The following is a 10459-nucleotide window of genomic DNA, read 5'->3' as shown; positions in this document are numbered from 1 at the left end:
GCAGGACGTAGGGTATTACCTCCATCGAGAGGGCCCGAACCTGGGTAAACATCGTGTCCCCTGCCCCTGCCTCATGTTACCATCCACCTTAGACGCACAGTTCGGGACCCCCTACCCGAGATCCGCCGGTTTTGACACCGACAGGTGTTAATCACATAAAGATGTGAACTATTGGAGTTAAATCACATGGCGATGTGAACTAGATTATTGACTCTAGTGCAAGTGGGAGACTAAAGAAAATATGCCCAGAGGCAATAATAAAGTTGTTATTTTATATTTCCTTATATCATGATAAATGTTTATTATTCATGCTAGAATTGTATTAACCGAAAACTTGATATATGTGTGGATACATAGACAAAACACCATGTCCCTAGTAAGCATCTAATAGACTAGCTCGTTAATCAAAGATGGTTAAGTTTCCTAACCATAGACATGTGTTGTCATTTGATGAACGGGATCACATCATTAGGAGAATGTTGTGATGGACAAGACCCATCTGTTAGCTTAGCATATTGATCGTTCAGTTTTATTGCTACTGCTTTCTTCATGTCAAATACATATTCCTTTGACTATGAGATTATGCAACTCCCGGATACCGGAGGAATACCTTGTGTGCTATCAAACGTCACAACGTAAGTGGGTGATTATAAAGATGCTCTACAGGTATCTCCGAAGGTGTTTGTTGGGTTGGCATAGATCGAGATTTGGATTTGTCACTCCGAGTATCGGAGAGGTATCTCTGGGCCCTCTCGGTAATGGACATCATAATAAGCCTTGCAAGCAATGTGACTAATGAGTTAGTTGCGGGATGATGTATTGCGGAACGTGTAAAGAGACTTGCCGGTAACAAGATTGAACTAGATATGAAGATACCGACGATCGAATCTCGAGCAAGTAACATACTGATGACAAAGGGAATAACGTATGTTGTCATTATGATACGACCGATAAAGATCTTCGTAGAATATGTGGGAACCAATATGAGCATCCAGGTTCCGCTATTGGTTATTGACCGGAGAGGTGTCTCGGTCATGTCTACATAGTTCTCGAACCCGTAGGGTCCGCACGATTAATGTTCAATGACGATTTTGTATTATATGAGTTATCTGATTTGGTGACCAAATGTTGTTCGGAGTCCCGGATGAGATCACAGACATGACGAGGAGTCTCGAAATGATCGAGAGATAAATATTCATATATAGGACAATGATATTTGGACACCGGAAGTATTTTGGGGGTACCGGGTACATATCGGGTCACCGGAACGGGTTCCAGGCACCCCCCCCCCCCCAGCAACTATATGGGCCTAATGGGCCAAGAGGGGAAACGCATCAGCCAGCATGGGCTTTTGCGCCCCCCATATAGGTCGGACCTGGAGGGGAAGGAAAGAGGGGAAGAGAGAAAGGAAGGGGAGGGATTCGGCCTCCCATTTCCTTCCCTCCTCCCTCCTCCTTCTTTCCCCCTCCGGAAATTATGGTAAGGGGGGCGAATAGGACTAGGGCCCCAAGTAGGATTCCTCCTACTTGGGTGCCTCCTTAGCTGCTCCCTCTCCCTCCAACCTATATATATGCGAGGAAGAGGCGCCTAGAACACACAACAACATCTGTTAGCCATGTGCGGCGCCTCCCTCCACAGATTACACCTCCGGTCATATCTTTGTAGTGCTTAGGCGAAGCCCTGCGTGGATCACTTCACCATCACCGTTACCACGCCTTCGTGCTGACGGAAATCTCCCTCGACACTTTGCTGGATCAAGAGTTCGAGGGACATCATCGAGCTGAACGTGTGCAGAACTCGGAGGTGTCGTACGTTTCGGTGCTTGATCGGTTGAAACAAGAAGAAGTTTGACTACATCAACCGCGTTGTCAAACGCTTCCGCTTTCGGTCTATGAGGGTACGTGGACACACTCTCCCCCTTTCGTTGCTATGCATCTCCTAGATAGATCTTGCGTGAGCGTAGGAATTTTTTTGAAATTGCATGCTACGTTTCCCAACAGTTGGATGGGGCTATGGAAGAAAGAGATCTCACTAGCAATGAGCTTCGACTTCGAGCATCCCTGAAAATGAATCTTCTAGGCATTGCAGCGATCCAGCGAGCTCATTGGCGGAAAAGGGCCAGAATTGATTGGTTGAAAGACGGTGATGCGAGCACTGAATTTTTTCCTTAGTATTAAGCATAATGGTACGGTGGTGACTAGCCATGATGAAAAGTTGCAAGCTATCTGGGAGCATTTCTCCTTGACCCTTGGAACTAAGAAATAGAGGGGTTGGTGTAAGAATTTCTCTGAATTGGGCATAAACCAAAAAGATCTCTCTAGGCTGGAGTGCCCCTTCACTGAGCAGGAGGTTAAGGTTGCAATTATGGACCTAAACCCAAGAAAAGCCCATGGGCCTGATGGATTCATGACACTGTTCTTCCAAAAGTGTTGGACATTGTAAAAGGGGATGTCATGCTGGTGAGCAAGTCTTTTGAGTGTTGCAACGTCTGAAACCTTGCTAGTCTTAACAATGCAATCATCATTCTCATCGCCAAGGGAGCAGATGTGGAAGAAGCTAAAGACTATAGGCCTATTAGCCTGCTCTCCTTTTCTGCGAAGATTATCATAAAGGTCTTTGCAAGAAGATTGCAACAATGATGAAAAACCTAGAGCTTCCTTCGTAGAGTGCATTCATCAAGGGCAGAGCAATCCAACACAATTTTGTCTTTGTTAAAGGAATGGTCGGATCGCTATACCTGAAGAAAATCCCTTCCATGATGTTGAAACTGGATATTGAAAAGGCGTTTGATAGTGTCTCTTGGTAGTTCCTGGTTGAGGTCCTCATTGCGAAAGGTTTTGGACAAAAGTGGAGAAACTAGATTGTTGTGATGCTTGCTTCTTCTTCCACTCGGGTTCTTGTCAATGGCGAGCTTTCTAAGAAAATTGTTCATCGCAAGGGCCTTAGGCAGCGTGACCCACTTTCACCGCTGCTTTTCATCCTTGTCATGGACTTGCTTGATGTAATGGTGCATACAATGGTGCAAGCTGGCATGCTGGCCCCTTTTGGCCGCTGCATACCTAACCTCGGAATCTAATTATGTGCAGACGATGTGATGATGTTTGTCAGGCCAACTACCCGTGAGATCACTGCGGCTAAACCTATTCTAGATGCCTTCGACAATGCAAGCTGCCTAAGGACAAACTTTCTCAAGAACAGCTTCTGCCACATTCGTTGTGATGATGACATCAATCTCCTAGAGCTTGTTGCACTCCTGCGCTGCCCAGTCAAGGAATTTCCCGTCACTTACCTGGGCATGCCTCTTAGCTATTCTCGCCTGCAAAGAGTGCATTACCAGCCGGTTTTTTTATAAACTCCACCGCAACACTTCCGGGTGGAAACAAGCTCAACTTGCCCATGGCTGGGAGGCTGTCTCTTGTCACCTCGGTGCTTTATGCACTTCCATTATTTCAGATCATGGCCATTGACCCGCCTGGTTGGGCTGTCAAGAAATTTGATAAGTGTTGTCGTGGTTTCTTGTGGGTGGACAAGGATACTACAACTGGAGGCATGGTGAATTAGAAGCAGGTATGTCTCCCCAAAAACAACTTGGTGGCCTTGGTATCCCGTGTTTGAATCAAAAAAGTATTGCGATGAGATGTAGATGGCTATGGCTCTCCTGGATGGACACTTCAAAACCTTGGATCGGCTTGTCGCTCCCTATGGACAGATTTGTTCGTTCTTACTTTGAGGCTTCGGTGGATTTCTCCATTGGAGATGTGGGCCTAACTCAGTTCTGGACCGACCCTTGGCATAATAGGGAAAGCTTCCGCACAAAATTCCCAGATTTGTTCAAGAATGCACTCTCAAAACTAGAAGTGACAAGGCCACTTTAATGGGTGACAAATGGATGAGACACCTCAAAGCCAACCTCTCAACTGCCTCTATCGATCAGTTCTCGAGCCTATGGAATGTTGTGCAGCACAACCACCTCATCCCGGACCAGCCTGACTCCTTGACCTGGCGGTGGACAGCTAATGTTTCTTTCTCGACTGCTTCTGCTTCTGTTGCCATGTTGTCGGCACGGATCAAGTCGCTCTTCGCCAAACTTACCTGGAGCTCGGACGCGCCGCCAAAATGTCATTTTTTTTGTGTGGCTCGCGGCTCAAGGAAAGTGTTTTACCGCTGATAACCTGGCTAAGAGAGGTTGGCCACATAATCCCGCATGCACCTTGTGCTTGCAATCTCCCGAAAGTGCCTCCCACCTCCTTTCAGTTTGCCCCTACGCCAAGGAGATTTGGCACTTGCAATCAGCAAGCTGGACCTCCCCCAGAGCCTGAATATCAATGGCAATGAAGACATGATTGGAGGAGGCTGAATATTAATGGCAATGAAGACATGATAGACTGGTGGCAACACTCTTCTCAAGGTATGAACAAGGAAGGAGACGGCGAAGTCGTGGAGATCGGTCATGGCCCTCGTATGGTGGATGCTATGGAAAGAGAGAAACGAAAGAATTTTCAGGAACATGTGTACCTCTATTATAAGGTTGTTCGAAAAAATTCAGTTAGAGGCCCAGGACTGGGTTGATGATGGACAGCGGTGTCTTGGCAATAGTAAAGAGACCTCTAGAACCAGACTAATATGATGCTTTGTATTCCCCCCTCCCCCTCTGTAATCTTGCTTTGTAACATTTTTTTCGTCTGTATGCAATGACAAGCAGTGGTTCTGCCTTTTCGTCAAAAAAAGAAATTCATGTCTCATGCAAATCCCAGCATGAAGCTTGCGAACATCATGGTGAATTGACTGATGATCCTCTGTCATCGCACCACCAAGGCAGAAAGGGAGGAGCACGCTCATGTTCCTTCAGTAGTTTGGATCAAGCGCCACAGAGATTTGTGCCCAAAGAAAAGCACCAGATTACTCCAGTGTGTTCAACGACCCCATATTCCCAAATGGGGCCTTCTAAATTCCAACAATTATCATAACAACAAAGTTTCTGGACAACATGATCTCCAGCGACGGGGCGCGACTAACATGATATCCACTGAAGCGACATCATTATACAGGCCATAGCACCGACAAAGGGAGGCAAAAGAAAGGAAGGCAACATACGCAGTCCAGCTGCAGCAATCATATCATACTAGTACAAGAGAACACAAGAACAGTGTTGATGGTATCTTTTGAACTGCCATGGCAATCCAGCATCTAGATATACAGGTGGTTTGCATGGACATCCTAGAAGCATCACAAAGGATTGTGGAGATTCATACATCGTGAAGAGGTGCAGAAGTCACAAGGTCAACATTAGCATTTGCAAGCAAACTAATCAAGAATCGGATGGCAACGACCATTATGAACACATAACACCTTCATTTTCATAAATAAACACCACCACCTTGCTAATTGCCAACTCAATTCAGATTTTAAAAAGCGGAATATGTTCACTACATGTTACTATGAGTTGAAGGTCAGAAGCCAATCTAGTACTCCCTTCATTCACTATTATAAGATGTTTTGGATATTTCAATATGGACTACATACAGACTGAAAATTAATGAACAAACACACTAAAACGTGTCTACATAGAAAAAAAAAGCTAGAATATCTTATAATAGTGAACCAAGGGAGTAATTTTTTTAAACAGGCCAACAGACAAACCAATAGATACTGCATAGGGATGAAAACAGCACGGAAACGGATCGAACTGGGTGTTGCCATATTTGTTTTCATATTTTTTGTAGAAACGGAAACGAATACAGAAACCCCAGAAACGAATACGAAAACAGATACTACCGGAAACAAACCCGAAGCGAATACAAAGCGGACACGAAAACAAAACTGTGTGTTGACCGGAACTTAAAGCCCCCTTGAATCATGGAGAAATACAGACAAAATACAAACAAATTGATGGAATTGTTAACATGGCTACAAAATAATATGGTCATGTTGGTAAGATAGGGTAGTATTGTAGTAGTACATGACAATTCCGTATAGGGTCTAGCTGAGTATGTGTGTGGTAGTAAACATTGGTACTCAAATGATACATTTTGCTCATTCTACTCATTGTGTCATTGCGTGTTGTTTGGTAGTTGGGCTACAAAGCAGCCGTGGGCCTATAGTAGACACGGAAATTCCATATTAACGGAAACGGAAAGTTCTGTTTCCACGTGTGTTCCACCAGAAAACACCATTTCGTTTTTGTTTCCGTTTCCGCATAAAGAATTTCATTTCCATTTCCGTTTTCATATTTCCTCACATTATATATATAAACAGAATTGCCAATGCATAACTGCAAGCAAAGAACAGCAAGAATGTTGAACAAACAGTGGGCCTTGGGTATCATCATGCCATGCAGGCGATGCACAAATAACCAATACAGACGTAGCTGGGCAGGATGGGTACAGGAGCACTGCCAGCGTCTCTGCTCAGTCAAGGAAAGGCAAATGAAGGGAAAGCAACAATATGCATTCAGCTGCAGTCTAATCATTATAAACCATTAAGAAAGAGAGTAAACGAGCATATGTGTTGATGGTATCTTTTGCATTGCCATCCCAATCTGCCATCTAGAAACACAGGATTGTCGTGTTGATTTGATTGCATCTTATGCATTGTCATGGCAATCTACCATCTAGAAACAGAGGATTGCTGTGTTGGTGGCATCTTTTGCATTGTCATGGCAATCTATCATCTAGAAAGACAGGAAATGTAGGAGTATGTATGTGTTTATGGCATCTTTGCATTGCCATGGCAATCTCTAAGATCTAGAAACACAGTATTCTGGAGATTGATCCATCATAAAGAGGTGTGAAATTCACAAAGCGAATTGCACAAGAACATCAACATTAGCATTTGCAGCAAACTATAGTGAAGAATCGGATGGCAATTGCCATTATCAACATAACAGCTTTACACTCAGTTCAGAAGAAAAGTGTATAATATGTTCATAATATGATTGCAAACATTACTAATTTACTATTGCGTCTAAGATCACAAGCCAATCTAGGTTTTTTACACGCCAACACACGAACCAATAGATTCTGTGCTGTATATATGAAACAGAACTGCCAATGCACAATTGCAAACAAGAACACAAACCGAGAATGTCCAACAAAGATTGGAGCACCATTATGCCACCACGCCAGACTGCACAATCAACCAATGCGGACATAGGTGGGCAAGATGGGTCCAGCAGCGCTGAAGCCTGCGGCAACCAGCCCATTGCCGGCCGCCTCCTGCTCGGTCAGGAAGAGGTCGTCGGTGGACCTGAGCGCGGCGTGCGCGCCCGCGAGGGCGAGCCCGATCATGACCGAGCCGACGACGTTCCACCCGACGTCGGTGAAGAGCATGGCGATGACGGTGACCCCGGAGAGCAGGGCGAGGACGGTGCCGTCGTCGAACTCGGTGCCGAAGATCCGGAGCGGCTGGGCGCCCTCGGCGGGGCGCGCGAAGTAGAGGAAGAACCAGGCGGCGCAGAGCGCGAGGAGCGCGAAGAGGGTGCCCGGGTGCCAGAAGAGCGAGGCGGCGACGACGGCGAGGACGGCGAGCGCGTAGTTGGCGCGGAAGTAGGCCGTGTTGCGGCGCATCCGGGAGACGGCCTCGCCGACGTTGGGCGGCTTGGAGAAGGCGGGGGAGCGGAAGACCTCCCCCCAGGGGCGGCGCGCGGCGATGAGCGCCTGGCCCTGCTCCCGGAACCGCGTGACGAGCTCGGCCGCCTTGGCGAGCGAGGAGGGCGGCGCCGTGGGGTCCTGGATCGGGGCCGGGGCGGAGGCGGAAGCCGCGGGCGGGACGGGGCTGGGGCTGGGGCTGGGGTAGGAGGAGGAGGGCGGCGGCGGGTAGGTGGGGATCTTGGCGTAGCCGGCGGAGGAGGCGGGCGGCGCGGCGTAGGAGCCGTGCATGGTGGCGGCCGGAGGGGCCGAGGCGGCGGTGGCGCCGGAGTTGCGCATGGCAAGGGGTGGGGGGAGGTCGCGCCTGGCGGTGGAATCTGGGGGAGATTGGGGAAAGTGGTGGGGGAAGAGGAAGAGGAAGAATAGGAATCGAGGTGGGGTTTGCTTCGCTGGAGAGGAGTCGTCCCCGTCCGGCTATTTGTGGAGGGGGAGGAAGGTGCCGTCGATGTGGGTTTTGCTTCCTGGCGAAGTACCGTGTCCGCTCTTCCGTCGGTCGTCAGATGATGAGAATAGATCGTGTTGACACACACGGCCGGGCAAGCTACTCGAAGTTTGCTCGAAACGCTGCAAGTGACAAAAGACTGTGTGCTATTTCCGGACTGAGATATTATCCGTTGCAACGTCATTAGCTTTTCCTCCCCTGTCCCTTGACGTGCGTGAAGACTTCCTGGTTGTCATTGACAATGTCAAGTCGGCCCATTCTGACGGTGATAGTGGTCTTACGGCGGTCTCGAAATCTCGATAATTTCTATTATGTTTGACATGGTTTGTACTTTCGACAAAATTTGATAATAGATCTAATCATTTTCACAAACAAAAAGATGTGGTAAATTCTTTGCCCCTGTTTAAAAAAATACTTGTTTAAAAATAATATTAAAGCTTTATCAACTAGCATTTTCTAATTTATTTATTCTTCTTTCCTTTTCTTATTTTTCTTTAGAGTATGAACATGTATTTTTACAATTGTGTGACGATATTTTTTTAAATAACAAACACTTTCTAAAAAATGTTTGAGCACTTTATAAATTGCATGAATATTTTTAAGTACGTGAAATTTCCAAAAATAAAATGAACATAATTGTTTTTACAATTACATGCATTTTCTTAAATGTACATGCATTGTTTTTTTTTGAAATGACATAAGTTTTAAATAAAAATAGTATAGAAACACTTTTAAAATAATGTGAGCATTTTTAATGTGAAAAATTTAAATTACATTAGAAAATATTGAAAAATGAACACAAAAGCACATGAACGTTTCCTAAAATATTTGAACACTTTTTAAAACGTTCATAAATATTTAAGAAAATGAACAGATTATAAATTACATGAATAGATACTGCACTTATTAATTCATTAGGCACCTTATACATAGACAGATTACATAAATAAGTCAGTGAAATTAACATCATTTTGACATCTATACAAGAAAATAGAAAACAATACTTTCTTCGAAGAATGAAAAGAATGTTGCCATTTTATAAAGGGCCGCGCAATTTGATACGAGCCTATTAGTGAGAATAAACCGCAAATGATATGTATCGCTTATAGCAGCAATACCTACCACTCATAGCACATTCGCAAAAAAAAATAACCTACCACTTATAGCGGCAACATTAAGTTCGTTCTTTACCAAACGAAAAAATGTGGGCTAGCGCACCAAAGTGTTCGCTACTGTGTTCCTGCAAAACGACCCGCGTGATTTTGGGAACCTTCCATATGGGTTTTTTCCATTTCTTTTCTTCTAGTTTACAACCGTTATTTGATTTTTACCTGATTGTATTTCTTTTTTTTCCTTTTTTTCCCTTTTTCCTATCTTTTTATTATATTTTATCTTTGTTTTTTCGTTTTTTCTTATTTCATGATAATTTTTTGAAATCTTAAATATTTTCAAATGGAGAAACGACCATTTCTAGCAACCTCAACTCGAAGAGAAACGACCTTCGGTGGTGATGGCGGCCACAGAGAGAGAGAGAGAGAGAGAGAGAGAGAGAGCACATGAACACAAAAGCACATGAACACAAAATAATGTGAGCATTTTTAATGTGAAAAATTTAAATTACATTAGAAAATATTGAAAAATGAACAGAAAAGCACATGAACGTTTCCTAAAATATTTGAACACTTTTTAAAACGTTCATAAATATTTAAGAAAATGAACAGTTTATAAATTACATGAATAGATACTGCACTTATTAATTCATTAGGCACCTTATACATAGACAGATTACATAAATAAGTCAGTGAAATTAACATCATTTTAACATCTATACAAGAAAATAGAAAACAATACTTTCTTCGCAGAATGAAAAGAATGTTGCCATTTTATAAAGGGCCGCGCAATTTGATACGAGCCTATGAGTGAGAATAAACCGCAAATGATATGTATCGCTTATAGCAGCAATACCTAGCACTTATAGCACATTCGCAAAAAAAGTAACCTACCACTTATAGCGGCAACATTAAGTTCGTTCTTTACCAAACGAAAAAATGTGGGCCAGCGCACCAAAGTGTTCGCTACTGTGTTCCTGCAAAACGACCCGCGTGATTTCGGGAACCTTCCATATGGGTTTTTTCCATTTCTTTTCTTCTAGTTTACAACCGTTATTTGATTTTTACCTGATTTTATTTCTTTGTTTTTCCTTTTTTTCCTTTTTCCTATCTTTTTATTATATTTTATCTTTGTTTTTTCGTTTTTTCTTATTTCATGATAATTTTTTGAAATCTTAAATATTTTCAAATGGAGAAACGACCATTTCTAGCAACCTCAACTCGAAGAGAAACGACCTTCGGTGGTGATGGCGGCCACGGAG

The 10459-nt window shown here is 44.1% G+C and overlaps 1 protein-coding gene across 1 annotated transcript; it reads right to left on the bottom strand.

The window, feature by feature from the left end:
* Window positions 1-6842: 6842 nt before the first annotated feature.
* LOC123104969 (PRA1 family protein E) lies at window positions 6843-8041 on the bottom strand. Its single transcript, XM_044526928.1, has one exon. The coding sequence runs from the start codon at window positions 7923-7925 to the stop codon at window positions 7134-7136; it is 792 nt and encodes a 263-aa protein (XP_044382863.1). The 5' UTR covers window positions 7926-8041; the 3' UTR covers window positions 6843-7133.
* Between the last annotated feature and the right edge of the window lie 2418 nt (window positions 8042-10459).

The sequence above is a fragment of the Triticum aestivum genome, chromosome 5A (genome assembly GCF_018294505.1).
Source record: "Triticum aestivum cultivar Chinese Spring chromosome 5A, IWGSC CS RefSeq v2.1, whole genome shotgun sequence".
Classification (NCBI taxonomy): Eukaryota; Viridiplantae; Streptophyta; class Magnoliopsida; order Poales; family Poaceae; genus Triticum; species Triticum aestivum.
Note: the sequence above shows the minus strand (reverse complement) of the source record. Positions and strands in the feature narration are given on the sequence as shown.

Bases quoted from the DNA above. Each gene is read 5' to 3' on its own strand.
- LOC123104969 (XM_044526928.1), bottom strand. From the start codon at position 7,925: ATGCGCAACTCCGGCGCCACCGCCGCCTCGGCCCCTCCGGCCGCCACC.